The sequence below is a fragment of the Ursus maritimus genome, unplaced genomic scaffold, assembly GCF_017311325.1.
Source record: "Ursus maritimus isolate PB19 unplaced genomic scaffold, ASM1731132v1 scaffold_17, whole genome shotgun sequence".
Lineage (NCBI taxonomy): Eukaryota > Metazoa > Chordata > Mammalia > Carnivora > Ursidae > Ursus > Ursus maritimus.
In genome coordinates, this window is record NW_024424119.1 from 28,444,750 (window position 1) to 28,466,163 (window position 21,414).

The 21,414-nt window shown below is 44.6% G+C and overlaps 1 protein-coding gene across 1 annotated transcript in view; it reads right to left on the minus strand.

Annotated features, from left to right (window-relative positions):
- GABBR2 (gamma-aminobutyric acid type B receptor subunit 2) overlaps positions 1-21,414 on the minus strand; it is a 333,176-nt gene that overhangs the window by 194,117 nt on the left and 117,645 nt on the right. The window contains exon 3 of the mRNA XM_040631654.1: positions 4,964-5,134. Coding sequence (XP_040487588.1) covers positions 4,964-5,134 — 171 coding nt within the window. The remainder of the gene's footprint in view (positions 1-4,963; positions 5,135-21,414) is intronic.

Consider the following 21,414-nt stretch of genomic DNA (forward strand, 5'->3'; position numbering starts at 1 on the left):
CAGGGAAAGTAATTCTCATGGCCACACCCCTGGGAGTGGCAGGAACAGGGTCAAAGACCAGACCTCCCCGGGTCCTCATCACAAATTCTTTGAGCTCAGAGAGATTGTCGAGGTCAACTGGCCCCACTCCCTTATCTTACAGAAGGGGAAACTGAGGCCTGGAGAGACTGATTCCTCTAAGGGTGCTTAGCTGGCTAGTTGCAGCATGTAACTGGGAACTTAAAGAATAACTTGGGGAAGATGGTTTTGTAGACCACAGGACCTGAAACTTGGGGGGAGAGGCCCAAATACCCCTGCTGCCGTCTGCCGGTTGCCCAGGCAGCCCTGCTCACGCCTTCATCTGTACCCCAAGCCTTGCCTCCACCCTGTGTCTGCCATGCCCACACAGATGTCATGCAGCACTCTGGTCTCTCACCTCCTCGTCCCCAGTTCCAGTGACATCTACCTCCACTCCCCTTCAGCCATTCCCACAATTCCCACAGAGCCGGGGCCTGGCCCCTCAATCCAGACATCCTTCCTCCAGTTCTGACCATGCCTCCCACCCTTCCAGCTCCGTCAAGCTTCCCAGAGACTTCCAGAGCTCCACTTCCTCCAAGCCCACGGGCCATCTGTCTGCTCATCCTTCTCCATCCTGGGCCCCATGGAGCTCCCACTCAGCAGCACCCTCAATTTTCATCACCCACCCCCACCGTTGTCTTCCACCTGACAGAGCCCGGGCGCTGGGCCAAGGCCACCCTCCACCTTCTCCACCCTGCTGCACCGTCACTGTCACCACACCTGCTGAGGGCGGTCAGGCTACCTGAGGACCAGGGCTACTCTGACAGCAACAGCCCCGCCACAAGAGGGTGCCATTTCCCCACCCTGAATTCCTGACGGCACCGACTCCGAACTACATTCACATTGAGGGCTCGTCAAAACCACCTGCAGAACTCGCACAGGGTCAAAGGCCAGGGTCATCGGATGTAACGAGATTGGTCTGGGGGCTGACCCGGGCATCAGGATTTCAAAAGCTCCCCGGGTGATTCTAAAATGTGCCGTATCCGCACGGGGCAATAGTACTCAGCTGAATGAAGAAATGAACTACTGATGCTGGCTCCAAGGACGAGCCTCAGAAACACGCGAAACAAAGCAGAGAGACACAGAAAAGGACATGCCATAGCATGCTACTGACGTGAACTTTCCCAAACAGGCAACTGTAGGGAGCAAGTAAACAAACCTGGGGCTGGGGGTGGGCCTGACTGCCAATGAGTGCAAGGGAATCTGTGGAGTGATGGGCATGCTCTAACACAGGGCTGTGACGGTGACATAACCTCATCAATTTCCTGAAAACAACTGAGCTGTACACTAAGCATGGAGGGACTCTATGGTACACCAATTATATCCCCGTAAAGCTGTTAAAAGTGGGGTGGGGGGAACCCAACATATTAAAAAAAAATACCCTGGTGATTCCAATGAGCAGCCAGAGTCCAGAACCCAGCAGAGGAGGCCCAAGGCCATGTCCATTCCTCCCTGGCCTCCCTGGCACAGGGCCCGTGCCTTCACACACCCCAGCAAACCACAGGCCCCATTATTATTGAGTGAAGGGATAGGCATTCCTGGAATCATAGATCATAGGAGCAGAGGATGTCCATTTAATGAGCACTTACTATGCCAAGGTCTTTCATTTTCTCGTTCTAACTCTCTCATCTCTGAGTCCCTATGAGGTCGGGATAAATATCCCCATTTTACGCAAAGGAACTCAACGTCACAGAGATAGGGTGTATTGCTCATGGCTGCACTGCCCTTGCCTGGCAGAGCTGGGCCTAGGGATCAGCCTGTTTGATCCAAATTCTTCCCTTTTCTCTCATCTCATTTAGATCTTGGCTCTAGAGAGGGCAGGGTCAAAGCAAGCGCTACCTTTCCAGCCGCTGGTGTCCACTAGGGACCCTTGTTTGTCTCAGCAGCAGCTCCAGATCCTATACATCCAAGTCAACAAGGGGAAGGAAGTTGTCTGGGCCCACGCAGCCCTTGCTGGGCAAAGTGAGGTCTGGAGACCGGCCCATCTGATCGAAGTTCCAGGGAGCCTCTGGGCACCATACTCTAGGTGGGACGGCTCTCCATACACAGGAGCAGCCGGCCCCAAGGTGGGATGGCTCTCAGCCCTGCACCCCTTTCAGTCCCAATGTAATAAGCTTCTGGGATTAAGCTTCTGCCCCATCCCCTGCCCAGCCCCCTCCAACTTCAGGATTGCTTTCACTTGACGATCCTTCCAGTGCACCAGTTTGGAACAAAAGTGCTTGACGCTGCTGATCGACCAATTTCATAAAAGGAATCCAGTTTCCCTCACACTCATGAAAAGCTGTTAGCCTCTGGCGAGCTTCCAGAGCCTGCACTCCAGCGATGCAGCCCAGACATCAGGAGAAGGGTGCCAAAACCCTTGGGCACACAGAGGAGTCAGCTGGGCTAAGAGATTTAAATCGAGAGGGGTCCTTGCCAGCAATGCCACCAAGCAACATCCTGTCCTCAGAGAAGAGGTTTCCCGCTGAGATGCCCTGAAACCGCAGCTGAGGGCCCTAACACAGCCGTGNNGGGATGGAGATGTGGTCCTAGACTGTCGATACTCGACCCCAGTGAGGACAGCGTAACGGAGAAGGCAGTGGAAGGTCAGGCGGGCAGCCTTGGGTGGGCTGGAGGAGGTCCATCGCCCTCTGCAAATTTCAGTTTCCTTATCTGTAAAATGGGAGCATAACCCCTCCCTACAAGGCTGCTGGCTGTGAGTGTTTGGGTATCTATAAAGCATCAACCAAGTCGGGACTAAAATTTATCTTCTTTAAACCAAGGCTTTGGGGGTATTTCTAACCTCCAAAGTTAGAAGCAGTTCCCATGTGACAACAGAAGTTAGGATGGACAGAAGGAGCAATGGGAAACCTGCACTGGGAATCGGGATCCCGGGATTCAGTCCCAACTTTTCTTTGAACAATCCCTCATGACTTCAGAGGTGCTTTGAAACCCAGAACTCTGTCCCTTCCCATCTCTGGGCCTCGGTTTTTCACTTCTATACAATGAGGAGGTTGGGGGAGGTGTCCCTAAAGGCCCCTCACACTCTGACCGCCAAAGACTGTTGGAAACAAGCAGATCTCTCCAAATCACAGCAGAGTCCAGTGTCAATGGGGCCACAGGACTGGGTGTCCCCACCTCACCATCAACCTGTCTGACATGCATTTTAGAGCACCGGCCACTGCCGTAAAGAAGTCCTCCAGCCAAAGCCTCTGCAGTGTTCGGCAATGAGTCACTGCCACTGCAGGTCACGTTTCCTTCATGCCTCTCCCTAGGGACTGAGTAACAGAGAGGTGGGAAGATGAGCACCAGCCTTGCCTGGGAAAAGCCTGCCTTATTTGGGGCCAAACACTTCTGCTTTTTAAGCACCTCCAAAACATCCCTGTCTGTGCATGAACTTTAGTTTACAGAGCTCTTTCAAATCCATGACTGATTTTGGCAAGAACTGCAGGGAAGGCATGGGAAGGGCTACTGTCCCCATTTTACAGGGGAGGAAACCACAGCTCAGAGAAGTGAGGTGACTTCACCAAGGTCGTACACCAATGTATGGAGTGAGCTGGGCTCTTCCCATGGGAGAGGTGGGGCAGAGGTGGAGCCTCAGAGAATAAGTGTGAAGCTGCAGTGGAAACAGGTGTGATGACTCCCAGTCCTGCTCTGCCCCCATTCCTGGACACATACTTCCCCTGCTGCACCAGGGACCAGCCCTCTGAGAGTCCTCCCGCCGAGGTCCGCCCAGACACCTGACTCCCACATTGTCTCCCCACGCGGCTCTTGGTGTTTTCTCTTGGGCTGCTGAGCACATGTGCAATGGCTTGTCTTGTTGGGACGCTCCGAGTAGCCACAGCACACGTAGGAGAGAAAAGGAGAGTAGGAGCTCCAAGGAGAATGGGATAAAAGGCAAGAGATCATTTCGCACTCATCCAAGTAGGGAAAACTTTTCAAACATTGCTAATATCCACTGTTAGTAAAGCAGTGTGGACATGGGGATTTACAAACACTGTTGTGGGACTAGGATTCAGAACAGCCTTCCTGGAGGTCAGTTTGTTGCGATATTTTAAATGACTCAATAATTTCGCTTCTAGAAATCTATTGAGAAGACACACACCGAGGCAGGAAGATGCTGGCTGTGATAGCAAAAAGCTGTACACATTCAACAAATTACCACCTATCCATCTGACAGAACACCATGACCCATTAATAGGAATGTGGTCTATCAAGATCGCTGAGATCCACAGTAAAGTGAGAAAACCAAAATATATAGTATGAAGTCATTTGGGTTTAAACAAATATACAGAAAAAGTTCTGGGCAGATGAACAATAAACAGAAAGCAAGGGTTCACTTTGGAGAGAAAGTGGGATTTAGGGGGAATCGGGCAAAGCAATGCTTTTATTTTTTTATTATCTATACTCAACTTTTTTTCTTTTTTTGGCAAAAACAAAACAAACACCACGTATGATGTATGCGTGTAAACCATGAAAATAAACCACCAGATAAAACCCTAAGCAAACCCACCAATTTGCGGTGACACTGGAGCCTTGGTTCCAAGCCAGCCCCTCCCCAAACTTCCCTCATGGTAGACACGCTCTTGGAGGCACATCATGATTTTAAGTGGTCATTCGGCATCAGTAACAAGGACAGCAAACCCACAGGGGCAGTCAGGGAATGAGCCGCAGGATTTGGCCAAGAGGCATGACAGAAGGGAAGGTTTCGCTCCTGAGCTACGGAGAGGGACGTGTTCACCTGTCCCGTGCACAAATTCCTCACCCGCCAGCTCTATTTTGTCCATGGTGTTTCAGCTCTGAGCCTGCTCCTAAAAGCGTGCTTAAAGGTCCTGTGACGTGACCCATCCCGGATGAAGCCATCTGGCCCCCTGGCAGGGGACAAGAGTGACAGGCAGGTGTGAACACGCCCTCCCAGCACACGTACCTCGGAGAACCTCTGTACATCTTGGGTCAGCGTGCCCACTCGCCTCCACTGGTAATGCTGGAGCAACTTGAGGATGGCGGGATTCACCGCATTATCTGATGGGACGGTCCGAAAGAAGTAAGGGTATTTCTTCTTATCAGCTAGGACGGGCGTGGTTGCAGCGAAGGAAAGCTGGAAAACACAAGGGACATCATCTTTACTGGTGGGCTTCATGGCTGCGTGCCTAGGACCTTTCCAAACAGAAAAGAGACACTGAGCCTGATGTGGGGCGCAAACACATGGGGCAAGACATTTTTTAAGCCCTTTGGTGTGAAAGTGATACATTATAATGGAATAGAAAGTTTTAAAAAATGCAAAATAAGGAGAAAGGAGGAAAAACATGTACCAATAATTTACTCCTTGCCAATGAGCCACCATTAACGCAGTTTATTTCCTTCTGGTCCTTTTTCCATGCTCAGTGATTTTTTAAAAAAGAGATTCTTGAGATCATTCTACGTACACAATTGACCCCCCCCTTAACATTATCCTACAAGCCTTGAAACCATCTTGTTAGAAAAATCTCCTTGCAAACATTTTAATAGCTGCATAATACTCCAGCATATGAACATACCATAATTTACTGAATCATCTCTAATTTGGGGGCATCTAGACTGTTTGCAATTTGTCATTATTGTCATATTATTCTACAAGCATCTTTGTGCAGAGCATCTTTTCCCCACATTGTAGGCTATTTCTGTAGGATAGAATCCGTGATATAAAATTTCCCACATAAAGGAGATGAGCTTTTAAAGACTTAATACTTATTTCCCCCCAAAATTATGTCAATTTACACACCCACTAGCCAGGTATAATTAGAGGGCCAATTTCAACCACAGTCTTACTAACAGAGAGAAAGAAAACATTTCTCTATATAATCTTACAATGGTTTATCACTAAAAAAAGAGAATCATATTGCATTCATGGGTTATGCATAATGTTGAGCTTATTTCCACGGGCTCGTTAACTAGTAGCGTGTTCTATTTTAGGAGCTGCTTTGTCATGCCCTTTGTTTATTTTTGAGTGGTATTCTAATGCTTTTCTTACTGAGTCTAATGAAGACTTTTTTATAAGGACAGCATCCAAACTCAGACTATTGCAGTTACGGCAAATATCCCAGCTTATCTGCTTCTATGTTTGTGTGTGTGTGTGTGTGTGTGTGTGTGTGTTTTAATTTACACTCAGTAGTCAAATCTGTCTATCTTCCTCTTCAGTATTCCTTCTCTTTAAGTGCAAGTTACTAAATTGGATTTTAATTATCTGTCCTCCAAGGCCCAGCTTAAATGTCACCTCCTCTGTAGCATTTCCTCTGATCTCTGTTCTCCCTGTCCCCTGGCCTCGCCCACAGAAGGTGCTTATCACCCTTTTTGATCTTTGCTGTGTGCCGGTGGAAACATGGTATCTTACTGCACTTCTAATTTGCATTTACCTTATTATAAGCGAGGTTGAACACCTCTTCCTATGCTCAAGAACAATCTGCAGTTTGTTCTGGAAACTGTTCATATCCTTTACCTGTTTTCCAACTTGACTCACTTTTTCTTATCAGTTGGTAAAAGTGATCTTTCTTATTAATGAAACTGGCCCTTGGCAATAGAAGTTGCTAATTTCCCCCCTAGTTTGTACCTTTTCTTTTCATGTTTCTTATAGTGTCGTCTTCCATATAGACCCTTTTTAAAAAATGTGGTTGAATTTATCAATTTTTTCCCTTTTATGTCCTCAGGTTTTGTGTCGTATTTAGAAAGGCCTTTCCCCCACTGAGACTATTAAACAATTCCTCCATGGTTTCTTTCAGACGGTCATCTCCCCTCTCTCCTTCCCTCTGTTCCTCTTTTCCTTCCTCCCAACCTCCCTCCCTCCCTCCTTCCCTTCCTTCTTTTTCCTTCCTTCTTTTGTTTCATGTAAACCCTTAACCCAGAGAGGGCACAGCTAAAGCAAGCTCACTCTGTCACCACCAGCTTTCTCCCTGAGCCTGTGCTCTCCCAGCAGCAGTTCTAGACCTAATACATCCCATAGTCCAATTTCAGCATCCAGAGAAGTAATATACGGGTGCCCTCAGGCCCCAGCTGAAGATACTTTTTATTGTCTCTCCTGTCACCTGGGGAGGCGCTCCTTCTTTTCCTCCCTAAGACTCTCACAGAGTGAGGCAGCAGAGACCTTGTCCCTCTTCCTGGTCTGGCTCAGAGAGTAGACAGCCACTCCCTAGGACCCCTGCATCTCTTGTGTCCAATCAGCAACCTCAACACATCCCATCTTTTGGAGATGAACACAAAATATCCCATCAGCTGTCACTTGGAGCTAGAGAGTACCTGTAGGAACCAACTTCTAAGATCCTCACAGAGAGAGGGACATCATCCCAAGACTTAAAGGTCAAGGGTAGAATGACTGTTTAGAAAAATTCTGGGGGCGCCTGGGTGGCACAGCGGTTAAGTGCCTGCCTTCAGCTCAGGGCGTGATCCTGGCGTTCCGGGATCGAGCCCCACATCAGGCTCCTCCTCTGGGAGCCTGCTTCTTCCTCTCCCACTCCCCCTGCTTGTGTTCCCTCTCTCGCTGGCTGTCTCTATCTCTGTCAAATAAATAAATAAAAAAAATCTTTAAAAAAAAATAAAAAAGTCCGATGCCTTGGTCCCACACTGAACCAATGGAAACAGAAATCTCTGTGCCTAGAGCCTAGGCCTCTGTATTATTAAAAAACTTTGCAGGTAATTACAATACCCAAGAACCATAAATATAGCTCAACATCCCTAGTTCTGAATAAGCAGGCTAAAACCGAGAAATGGGAGCCATGGAGGTACTCGCCATAGCCAACAAGACTCCAATCTGGGTCTACAGGACTCCAATACCTGTGCTCTTTCTCCCCCTCAAAAGCTACCCACCTGCATCCTGCGGACTTGCTAGGTCTTCCTCCCCAGCCCAGTCACTCAGCATCCGCAAACACCAGGCCTGTTGCTTCACGGCCCTAACTGCAACGCCCAAGCTTTCTGGGATCTCCTTCCCTCTTTGACACAACCAAGTTCGTTTCCAAACACACTATGACTGGGGCTCTGAGTTATTGAGGCTCTGGGTTAATCCCTAACCAAGGATTTATTTCAGAGAGTACTTTTAAATTTATTTTATAGCTTTGTTATCATTTCTGGTTTTATTGCATTGTTTTGAGAATTTGGCATGTATGGTGTCTGCTTTTGGAATTTATTGAGATTTTCTTTGTGGCCTATTCAACAATCAATTTTTGTGAAAGTTCCACAGTGGCTGGAAAAGAGAATGCAATCTTACGTTGTAAGCTATAAAAGTCTTTATCAGATTTCTTATGTATAATAGATACAATCAACCAATGTAACTATCACATGCTCTGTATTTCTGTTTACTTGATCTGTCAAAGACTGGAAAACTTGTTAAATTTTTCTCTATCTTCTCTGACAATTTCTCCAACTATTTCAACAGTTTTTGTTTTATCTGCTTTGATTTTATGTTGTTTTGAGCATAAATGTTCACGACAATTATATCTTTATTTTTTAGCAATGTAATCCTTTGCCTGGTGCCAATAGCAGGCACTTAATAATCATTACATGAACAGAGAATTAAAATACTTATCAAGATTAAAAAACATCCTCTTTAATTTTATTACTTTTTTGGCCATTTAATTACTTTTTGGTTTATATTATATCGTGCTTGACATTAATATTGAAACCTTTATTTCTGCTTGTATTTGCCTATCATAGATCTGATCCTTCTTTTATTTGCATTCTATTAAGATTGTTTTAAAGTATATTTCTTGAAAAGAGCACATGGATTTTAAAACATGTAAGCTTATTGCTGTAATAAGTACTTGATCTTGCACTTATCTTGTTGGCAATCTTACTCTTTTTTTTTTTTTTAATAGAGAAAGGGGAGGCAGTAGGGAGGGGGAGAGGGAGAGGGAGAGAGAGAATCTTAAGCAGACTCCATGCCCAGCACGGAGCTCAATGTGGGGCTCCATCTCACAACCCTGAGAACATGACAGAGTAGAAATCAAGAGTTGGAGGCTTAACCGACAGAGCCAACCAGGCGCCCCGGCAGTCTTACTCTCTTTGTATGCTTCCTATTTGTTTCCTCTTATTCTCTTTAGTATTCAGACTGTATGTCTACTGTTCTCCATTCTGGATATATTAATCTTGCTTATCTGAAACTGCTGGAGTATCCTTTAATATTCTGAAGAAGGGCAAGTGGTTGAAATCTTGCTGAGGATGACCCTAGGCTGCTTTGACACATGGTAGAATTTAGCTGGGTATAAAATTCTTCGGTTACACTTCTCTCCTTTGAAACTACAAAGTGAGTCAGAGGAGAAATTTGGGGCTAGTTTGACTCTTGTTCATTTGTAGATATCTGGTGTCCTCTGCCTGGAACCCCAAAGAAGGTTTTTTTCTTTGTTCTTAGATATCAAAAAACTTGCCAAGATAGATCTTGGTGTGGCACTCTTGATTTTATCTGACACACTGGGAGTCCTTCAATCTATACATTCAAGCTTTCAACTCAGAAAAAAAAAAGATATATGTATATACAATATATATGTAGTATTATATGTAATATTATAGATTATATTATATTCATACATAGTCTTTCCTCCAGAAAGCCTCATTATTTAAATGTTGTCTTTTCATTCTTCAATTCCTTATCAATCATATTTCTTTCCATGATTTCATCTCTTGGTCTTTGTCCTCTACATCCCATTTTATTCCATATCTTTTATTATGGGGTACATGCATGTTTAGTTTCACTAATTTCTGGTAAAGTTGCTGGGTTATCCACAGTCCCAGCAGCAGGGCACAAGGATTCTTGTTTCCTCATATCCTACCCAATAATTGGTATTATCTGCTTTCCTACTTTTTGCTAATCTTTCTGGGATATGGTGGCACTTCATTATTATCTGACCCTGCAGCCCTTTGGCTGTAATGTGGTTGAACAGGTGTACATAAACAATTTAGCCTTTTACATTCTTTGTGCTATGAGTTTGTTCATCTGCTTTTCAACAGCCTCACTTTTAAGTTTTACTGTCTCTGACATATTTTATCATGCTATTGAGATTTTTCCATTTCCTAAAAGTTTTTAATGATCACATCCCTTTTTTACCCCATCATCTTATCTCAGGCTAGTTCATGGAAACCCTGTTTTTTCTGGATATGACTGAGGATGCTAAATGTTTTTCTGAAGTTTTGTTCTTTATTCTGCAATAGATCATTTTCAGAGGTGGACTCTTCCCCTGCTTCTTCTGGGTATGATGCACCTTCGATTATTTTTGCAATACTTTTTCAAAGGCTGAATGTTAGCTCTTTCCAATGTACTCATTGTCAAAAGCAAGGCAGATCTTTTCAGACATGGCTTATCAAATAACACAATACATGGATTGCCCGTGGCCCCATTTCCTGTCTTTTTACATTATAATTGAATATTTTCCCCAGAAAAATGGGAAATTAGTATTTGAGCACTGTCTTTAGCATCCAGGAGGCTCTCACTTTTTGCTGTTCAACACTATGAGTGACATCTTTGCCCTCAGTGCCTAATTTTCTGATGCTCTGAATCAATGCAGTATGTTACATTTCCCTCACCCACAGCTGCCGCGGGTTTTCTTTCTTGCCCATAAAACTTTACTTGGGAGGTTTCTGCTTCCCAGATTGCAATGCTCTCCTAGGGTCCTCCTGTCTTCTTCCTACCCAGCTTTTCCTAGGAATTTATAGGTCTGTTTGAATTTACAAAGAGAGATGAAAATGAAGAGATGAAAGCATTTTGGTTGCTTCAAAGGTCAGCAACTGTGAGTAGAGGTGTACTGTCCAATTTTCTGATTGGTAAAGCCCTGGGTCTCTAACTTGGGTTGTGGGAGAGAGAGGGGAAAGTCTATTACTTTTCAGAACAATTATTGTCTTATGAGGCAGTGTTCAGAGTGGCAAATTGTAGCATTTTATCAATCCAGCTCCATCTATTTTAAATCACTGAAGCTGTCGAGCATGTAGAATCTCAGTTGGTTTTAGAGCCCCTCGGTTCTTTGAGGTAGGAATCACCATCCATTTTATGGCTGAAGAAACCATGGAAAAGAAAGGCGATGTAGTTGTGTAAGGTCAGTACAGAACGATGAAACTGGCCCTTTTAACTTCGTATCTCATTCTCTTTCTTCAACCGAAGCTCTGAACTGCCTGTCCTGGGTGAGATGGGGCAATGATCTGGGACTTGTTCCTTCTTCTGAGACCCTGTAGCACAGGGATGAGGCAGAGGATTCCAAGGCTTCCAGAATCTCTCACACATAGCAAGTTTCCATCGTGGGCATGGCTGGTCCTGGGACATTCTGGGGGACTCACCTTAACCAGCAAAGTGGGATGGGGAGAGAGTTGTCAGCATCTCTCTCCAACAGGGGAGCTCTAGCCTGGCACGAAACATTTTGTGAGGTTTAGGGCCTGCATATGGAACTGCAAGTCACTTTAACATTAAGCTGAGGCCACTACAAGGCCACTTTAGGGAGTTGGGGAAACCAGGCTTAATTAACCCTGTCTCTATGACTGCGAGAACAGGGACATCATTTCTTCTAGGTGTCTGTTTTTCTCGCCTCTGAATATGATGGACGAAAGATTTCAAAGGTTCCTTGCAACCACACAATTCTGCTTTTCTCTTCAACAGTGGAAGAAAATGATGAAGAAGTCTGTTAGCTTTGTGTGGGTATGTGTTTCATTTGCTCTGATTTATTCAGATAATTGCCTTTGTGTCTCACTTCTCTTTGCAGATGTAAGCCCAGATGAAAAATGTAAATACACCTCCCAACTTCAGGATCTTTATTAAATTCCAAGCCACTGATGAATTCTTGCCTAAATGCAATTCATTCTTTCCCTGGTTTGGGGCCTCTGAGTTTAACTTTTCTGCGGAGCGACAGCATTTTTCAGGTGGAAAGTACGACCAGGAGTGGCCGTCGTTGCTAAATACTAGGTGAGAGACTCGGGCCAGAAGTGGGGGTGGGGGGCAGAATATGATGGAGCCTTGCTCTTTTCTCTGCTTGGTTTAATCTTTTTCCAACGGTTTGCTGACTGTTTCTGTAATTAAATGAGGGAAGTATTTTCATCTCGTTTCCCTTTCAGCCGAGATGAATGGAACGCAACTTTCTCAGGAAGCTTCTGACAAAACCCTGTTTGTGGCCAGTGCCAGGATGTATACAAAGGCACTGGGCTGGGGGCATTGGGAACTCAGGCCTGCTTCAGGTCTGCGCCAGGTCACTGCTGCACCCCAGCCTTGGCGAAAATCTGTTTGGACACAGAGGGCCTCTCCATAGATCCCCGTGAGATTAATGTGCTGTGGAGCGGCTGCAAAGCATTTCCTGAGTTAACGAGGGCAAAGGAATGCCTGGCGTTGGGTGAGTTCTTGAAGCCCCATTCCCACAAAAGGCCTGCTAGGGCATCATGCAGAGACTTGCTCTAAGGTTGGAAGCCTTTTTAGTCAGAGATCCTGGGCTAGAACCACTTGGGGAGCAATCATTTCTCCTTCCTGTTGATGAGCTTTCATTTTTAATCACTCAGAGGTGCACAGCAGCTCAGCTCTCACCACCCACCTTTGTGCCATATTCTTCTGGGGAGCTGGAAACACTTTGTGAGGGAGGCAGAGGAAGCATCATTGTCTTTGTTCCTTGTGGAGTCACTGAGGCTCAGGGAGGTAGAGTGACCTGCCTGAGGCCATGCAGCTAGGAAGGGGCAAAGCTGGGATTTGAGCTCAGATAATCTGACCCCTTAAAGTTATTGTATGATGAGCACCTGCCATGGGGCAAACGCTGCATGAAGGGCAGCGTTCACTTTCTCATTTAATGATCAAAACAACACTATGAGGTAGATGCTGTTATGATCTGCACTTTTCAATGAGGAGACTGAGGCTCAGAGAGGTTAAGTCACTTGCACTTGGTCACACAGCAAGCAATAGGCAGAGCAGGGAGACTGCACGAGCCTTTGCTCATTCCATAGATTGCTATACTTCCTCTCTGTACTTATCAACTTCTAAAACACATTTACTTCCTTAGTCTAACTTTGATCGTCACAAAAACCCACCATGCTGGTAGAGTAGACATTATGGCTCTCCTATAAATAAGAAAACTGAAACTCTGAGAGGTTAAGTGACTTGCTCAAAGCCACGCGTTAGCAAGTAGCAATGCTAGGGCTTGACCTTGGGACTTTTGTTTCTGGCATGCAGCTCTCTCTCCAATATGCAAAGCTGCTCTTAGGGAGGTATCCTGTAGAAGACAAGAAAGCAACTAGGGCAATCTAAAAGAAAGGAGAAGAAAAAAATAAAATCTGCTTAAAAGAAACAACAATAATACTGAATCACTGGCTTATTATGTTTTTGATTACCTCGGGTGGTCCAATTCAATTATATGAAACAAAACTCATATATGTGTGTATGTATATATATATATATATATATATATACATACACACACACACATATTTATTTACGAGAAAATTCTTCATATTTTTCTTTTTAAACTTTTATCATGGTATATAAGTTACGTCTAACTGTATAAGTATATGAAATATGTATGTTCAGTTTAAGGAGTAATAACGAAACCAATATCCAACTGCCCATCACCCAGTTTAAGAAATAGCTTTTATTTATTTGTAAATATTAAATTGTAAAGTCATTTACTTTTTTGCTCTTTTAGATACAATCTTTCGTGATTTTTACTTCCTCCTCCCCTGTCCCAGCACACTTCTCTCATTATTTTACATAAAGAAGTTTGGAAAACAAACATTACTTCCTCGAATCCTTTCTTTCCTATTTAAGTCAGAAATGGAGTAAAACAGAGAACCACCAAAACCAAGTTAGCGCTGAGAAAGCAGTATGGTGCATAAAGCAGAATTCAGGTCCTCCCTTACAGGAGACGGGCTGGGATTGAATGCCAGCTCCACTGCTCACTATGCAGCTCAGGAACGCTCCTCCGCTCTTTGGGATCTGCCTCCTTCTCTGTAATCCAGGGTCACACACCCCACCCCATGCCCATCTCAGGATCTGGGGAGAGTGATCGCTAATGTCACAACTTCTAGATTCAGAAATTATGGGGATTAGATGGTGTTTCTTACCCTTACAAAGGGCTCTTAACTCACAAAGCTTTTCCCTTCAGTAATATCTGAACCCCAAGGAAGGCAGAGTGGAGAGGAGTATACCCATTTCACAGATGAGATGTTTCAGTGAATAAATGGGTTGCTCGCTGCGACGTGGCTGCCACCAGGCAGAGACATAATTCTAAATCAATCAGGCCTTCTAAATCCTAATCGAGTGAATTTAAAATGGCTTGTTAATTTGAAAAAATAATAATGATTATATTGCTTGTCTAATTGTGTACAATTAGAATGTATGTCTTTAATTTTCTCTTAAACTTCTGGTAAAATGTTCCAGTTTCCCCTCACAGCTGTACAGGTGACAAATGTAGGAAATTAGCAAATTACATTAGAATCCTCTTTGGCTTCCTCAGCTCCTTTGCACTTTGCTTTCAGCTGATGTCTTTATGGGTAAGAAGTGCTCTCGTGTGATTGCAGCTGTGAAGCCAACTGCCTTTTAATTACCACACTGAAAAATCATGTCTCCTCATGTCAGTTTAGCACCTCTAATTAGTGGATAGGCTGAAATCACATCTATAGGGGGAGAAAGGTGTGCTGGGGCCCACCTCGATGCTTGCAGTGAAAGAGGATGTAGCATTTCTATCTGTTGGATCTTCCCATTTCTTCACAGCCAGCTCCTATTCACCTGTCCAGGTCTGCTTATGGCCACCTCCTCCAGGGAGACTTCCCTGCTATCCCTCAGTTCTCCCAGCAGCTGTCACAGAAAAAGCATTCAAATATTTGTTGATAAATGAATGTATGAATGAATGCAAAGGGAGCAAACCTAGTGTGTGTGGTCCCAGAGAGAAAACCAGGATCGATATATGACTGTCTCACGGAGCCTGATGTGGATCGATAAACAGAAGAAATATTTAATAGTGAGATATTCAAGAAGGAGTCAAAATCTTGCAAAGTACTGAGTTCTCCATCACTGGAGGTACTCAAGGAGATGCTCAAGAATCATCTATCTATCAGGGTTATAGAGGGGATTCCCAAACCCACAGGGGGTTTGCACAAGTCGTGTCTGTTGATGGCAAACCCAATGATTTTAGTTGAGCCCCAGATTAACATTTTATAACTTCATAGGTATGTTTTCTCTTTTTACTTTTACACCATCTTCTTAGAAAATGATACTGATTTTCCGTTCATGGTATTTAAATAAAAGGATGAGTATATTTGAAGGAAAATACTAAATCAGTTAACAATACAAGTGGTAGACCCAACAGTCTTTGAGGTCTGGGAAACACTGGATTGAGGGTTTATTAAGGAGTCCTACAAGAATATACTAAGTACTCAGAAATAAATATCTCCTACTCAAATCTCCATTACTTTCCATTAAATTAAGTCATAATATGAATTTAAACCGTACAGAATGAGCTAGACTCTTATCTGGGCACTGGAGAACAAGCACTATCAGAAGTGCCACAAAGGGGATAGATGGGTCTCTCAAATGAAAGAAATTAATTACATTCAAAAAAGAGAAATAACTGTACAAGTAGAAATGGCATAAGAGGGTTGCCATGTTAGCAGTCCTGGGGACATACTTGTGCTAAAAGATTGTATTCTATATTTACCTGAAATTTAAATTTAACCGGGCACCTGGATTCTATGTGGTAATCCTAAGTCACCATCCACGCCAGAGATGGTAAACAGACTCGAGCCTATGTGACGTCATGAGCAGGTTCACAGTGGCGGCCAGAGACGTGGGTTAAGTCAGTGAAGAGCGTGAGGTGATCAGTTAGTCACGCCTGCAATTAGCAAGGGATGGGGAAGTAAGGGCACCAACGTCATTCATTTATCTGCCCTCCTGAACTTGTCCAACTCCTGTTTTTACACATGGGGGGACCAGAGAAGACAAGGGACGTGCCCAGGCTCACAGCTTGAGTCCACAGCTGGGCTGGGCTAAACTCATTTGCTGCTCCATGCTGTCTGCTCAGAATCAAATCAGAATGCCACCAACGCCATGATTATGTAATTTCAGACTCTCCTCAGCAAACATGACCACCCACATCACTGGCCAGAACGCACACAGCCAGTCAAAGCCTCCACCTGATCCAATTTATCATCATGACTACATCTGAATGCCCTAGAATAACACAAAAGATGTGAAACCAAACCCATTTACACTAAGAGAGTTCTGTGGCAGGCGATGTCGTTATGACAGAAAGCACTCAGGGGTCTGGACCCTTGTGCTCTTTATGTAATATCTCGGGGGCTCGCAGGAGGACAATTTCACATTTGACTCTTGGTAGAACCTGCAAACAAGTATGTTTTATTCTGAAGCAGATACTTCACGTACTGTTTACTGCATTGGATGGAACTGAGCTGAATTGGGGGTTTCTTCTCCACCTTTCTCTCGACCCTCTCCTCTTTCTGGGCCTGGGGTCCCTTGCTGTTAAAATAAAGAGACAGCACTGGTGGCTTTTCATTTCAGCTCTACCCTTTCATGACTTTGCAATTCTGTGTTTGATTTACAGACCAAGGAGGAAGTCGTTCTTTCAGTGAGGGAATGAAAACTGCCGCACTTAGAGACTTCGTCAGAGGGCCCTGAAACCAGCCTCTTTGAAGATAGTTACTCAGTCTAATTGTCTTATGTTTCCATTTGGATATCAGCCTTTTACTTTCTGCTCTTCTTAATCAAGTTCATTCATTAGTTTTCTCACTCATTCAGCAAATATTTATTTTCTAGAAAAATTACAGATGCATTCCCTTGACCCACAAATCCCACTTCTAGGAATTCATCCCCAATTCACACGGGCACGAATCTGACAATGTGGCCCAGGTTATTCCAAACAGACTGGAGACAACCCAAATGTCCACTGATAGAGGACTGGCTGTCCCAACTCTAGTCCATCCACATCAAGAAGTGCTATGTAGCTGTAAAAAAAAAAAAAAAAAAAAATAAGGAATATCCTTACAGACTGATAAAATAGACAGCTCTGGGAAAATTAAGGGGAAAAAAGCAAGGTGCAGGATAGCATATGCAGTACGCTCCCTTTTGAGTAAGAAAGAGGAAGAGAACTAAAAACATACATTTATATATATTTGGAATGAGAAACACAGGAAGGATAAATGAAAAATGGCTATCAACAGGAGTGGCATAGGACAGAACAGAGGGAAGTTGTACGGGGTCCAGAAATTCTCTACTTGCTGCATACTTTTTGACTGTGGAATCATCTAAAAGTTGTACTGGTTTTAAAAATAAAATTAATCAACAAAAAGAAAGAAATCCACCCCTAAGAACCGAAAACAAAGGCATTTACAAGTATATCACAGAAAAATCTGTAAAGAGACTTCTGGATACATCTTCATCATCCAACTAGGAGCGATCTAGTCTCCCCCACCCCCCACCCCATCCACACACACACTCACAGCTTTTTATTGCGAAACTATTCAAACCTACAAAAAGGTTGAAAGAACGGTACAGTCAACACCATATACCCTTCACCATTCAGTATTTTGCACATCTGCTTTCCTCTATAAATGCATATACACACGTACACACACACACACACACACACACAGTCTTTGTTTTTGATGCATTCGAAATTATAAACACTTTAACACTTCACTCTCATCAGTCCAGAATGCACCCCCTAAGAACATTCCCCTAGAGCACAATTACAGTGTCATTATCACAGTTACGAGAATGAAGAGCAATTCGGTACAGTCCAATGGTCAGTCCACGCTGATTTCTTCAATTTCCCCAAAATGTCCTTTCCATTGTTAAAAATTAGGATCTAATCAGCATTCGTGCCTCCCATTTGGCTCTTATATTTTTACAACCTCTTTTCATCTAAGAACAGTCCCTGGCCTTTCTGTTATTGTTCTTGTTGTTTTCCACAACATTAACTTTCCTGAAGAATCCAGGCCAGGTGGCTCGTAAAATATCCTATATGGGTGTGATTATCTCCTTGTAGTCAAATTCAAGTTTAAATGTTTTTGTTTAAAACATTAAGAAGGATATTTTCTAGTTCAGTCCACTGAAAAGAAACCTAGAAGCAGTGAACCCCAGAAGCAACGAGCAGAGCTAGCCCCCAGATCTTGGTTCCTAAATAGGATTCCCCAGCAGAAAGAATCAGGAATGNCTGGAGAAATGGCTGGTTCCAAACCTAAGGCAGGTAAAATATTAAGTGCCCAGACAAATGGAGGAAAAGGCAAGAGGGGAGGGAAGGAAGCAGGAGGGGAAGAAAGCATCAAAAAGGGGAATGCTCTTCTGCAGAGGAGAATGCCAGCTTCAATGCAGAAGGGAGGGAGTCGGATCAGAAGATGGCCCTTTTGCAGCCCCGGTGTAACAGTGGCTCGGCCAGGACCATCGACTGAGGCTCAAACCATCTGGTAAAAGATTGTGGGGGACCAAGACATCAGCCTCGAAGTCTCACCCCACAGATTACTTAATAATTACTGAGGGGAGGAGGTATCTTTACAAAAAATCTAGCAGATGCCACCTTAGTCAAGGGATCGAATTTAGCATCATCGAGAATGGTTCAAAGGTGGGCCTCCTGACTCAAAGCAGCGGGAACAACATGGTATAAAAAAGGTAGCATTCTGGCCAAAACTGTTTAACCAGAATCTACCTGTGAAGAAACAATCAGACAAATCCAGATTTGGAATTTGGGAACATTTTCTAAAACAACTGGCTTGGGCCATTTAGAAAGGTCAATGTCCCAAAAGCCAAAAGCCAAAAGCCAAAAAAAAAAAAAAAAAAAAGTAGGAAATTAAAAGTAGTAGATTCAAGGAGACTAAGCACGTGGCAGGACTTACATTGCACGCTACCTGATTGGTCCCCCCCCCCAAGTAAATGGCAATAAGGACATTCTGGGGACAATTGGGGAAATCTGAATATGGGCCACATTTTAGGTAAGATTATTGTATCACTGTTCATTTTTTAGGCGTGATCATTATATTATAATGATCTAGGAGGATATAGTTGTTCTTAGGAGATTCATGTGGACATATTTAGTGGTGAAGTGTCATTATGTCTGCAAACTATTGTCAAGGGCTTCAACAACAAATGAGTGTGGGGGGGGGCAGGGGAAAGAGAGGGAGAGGAAGACCAATACGGCAAAGCGTAGATAACCAGAGTCCCTACACAAAGAGTATAGGATGTTCACTGCACTTTCTTTTAATTTTTGCAGGCCTGAACATTTTCCAAAAAATTGGAAGAAAATTTGGAGGAAAAGTAGAAATATTAAGTAGAGCAGCAAAAACACTGTGTTAAAAAATAATGTCTGTGACTGACTGGAATACAGCCCATTTAATATATTTTTTAAAGATCCATGAATTCATAATGCTACTTGCATGAAAAGGAAAGACTGAGAGAGAGAGAACTCCTGAACCAAACAAAAACAAAGATTCCTGGAGGTTATCCTAGATTCCAGGCCATATGCTGGGCTCTGGGGTTCCAACTGCCAACAAGCGAGACACGGTCCCACTACCCCTCCACCCCCCAAGCTGCCCCTGATGGAGAGGACTGGCAATTACCAAGCAAGCTCTACACTGAACAGAAAATTGAACCTTCGATGACAAGGCAGGGAGACAGGTGTTACAGATGTGTCCACTGGAGGCCGTGATCTGGCTGGAAAGGCTTCCCAAGGTTGTGGTGATCAATCTGGGAATTGAAGAAAGATCCCCTTTGCTAGTGGGGGCGGTTGGGGTGGGCTAGAGCTGCTTGGCTGTGCTGAGGGTCCACGTCCCCATGACTCTAGCAACAGGCCTAGAGTTTCAGAAGACACCCAGGATGAGAAGGGGTGCCATTCCCAGTACATGCAAAGCCAGCATGCCGTCTCAGAAGTAACCAGGGCAGTGCTAAGTGGCAGCTCGTGTGGGAACCTGGGGGAAATCCGAGAACACTATGCTTGTGTCGGCATCTGGGCATAACGTCTCAATAATCACCTAGCCCAGGATTGTCTGTCTCAGGTTGAGCGCTTCCCACTTTATAAGGCTCAATCTCTGCATCATGGAAACAATAAATTATTTAATTTCTTGGTAAACAGAGCCAAAGCAAAAGTCTTCTGTATAATTCAACACTAAAGTAGGCCAGGCTCTATTAAAAAAAAAAAAAAAAAAGCAACCCATTCATTATGAAACCACCCAGAGTAGAACTCTAAGTACTATATGCTTGAAATACTTAGCATAGTTATTGATTTTCACAAACAACCAGTCATCTAGTTTTTGAGTTCAAAGGCACCATTTATTTTTTATACACAAGTTACTGGACCAGGAATAGGTTTAAAAGTGGCGCGCACGCGCGCGCGCACGTGTGTGTGTGTGTGTGTGTGTGTGTGATGAAGGATTTACAGGGAGAACACAGGTCTGCACTAAGAATTCAAGCCAGCCTGGGTGGTCATTTGCTGCCAGGCAGGGGGCTCCTCACTGAGGTAGGCTAGGGAGGGATCCCAGGGACACAGAGGGAGCCTCCGTGGCCTCCAGAGATCCCACTCCCACATCCTGAGGCCTGTTCACAGCAGGAACCAGGGCAAGTCTCCTTAATCTTTGCATCTTATTTTCCTCATTTCTAATTTTTTTTAAAGATTTTATTTATTTACTTGAGGGAGAGAGAAAACACGAGCAGGAGGGAGGGGCAGAGGGAGAGGGAGAAGGAGACTCCTGGCTGAGCTTGGAGCCCAACATGGGGCTCAATCCGACCCCAAGATCCTAGGCCCAACCCAGGAGCCCCTAGAGGAGGGAATCACATGCAAGGCACAAGAAGAAAGATGAGAGGTTTTAGGCAGGTGCTGGTGGCTTTGAGCTACAGGGTTTCAGGAATAATGACACAATCATCAGCTGGCCCAACCCTCTCCCTTTATAGTAGGAGGCCCAGAGGGGGCAAGGGATGTGCAGAGGCCACACAGCTAGTCCCAGAGAGCTGGGCCCAGATCCCAGGGTCCCACTCTTCCTGGAAGGTAGACCAGAAGGCCACCTTGGTCCTTGAGGGGGTGGGAGAAGGAATGTAAGGCATGGTACCAGGAACCCTGAATGTCTTGTTGCACCCCAAAACCAGCCCAGGGTCTGCTATGCCATCGCCACGTCACAGATGAGGAGCTAAGATTGGGAGAGGCTGAGTGACCTGCCCAGGGTCACCAACTAGTAAGTGCCAGAGCCTGGATGTGACCTCCAGCCCATGTGACTCCACGCCCAAGAGATTGTCCTTATTACAAGTTGACCAAGCACATTAGCCCCTCTGGGCTTCAGGTAGTCAGTGCCATGCCATGACACAAACCCCGTGCTTTTGTCCTGGAGCACCTGCCCAGCAGCCACCAAGCCCCCCAGGGCCCACCTCACGCAAGTGTCAGCACAGTCCTAGGAGGCAAGTGGAACAGT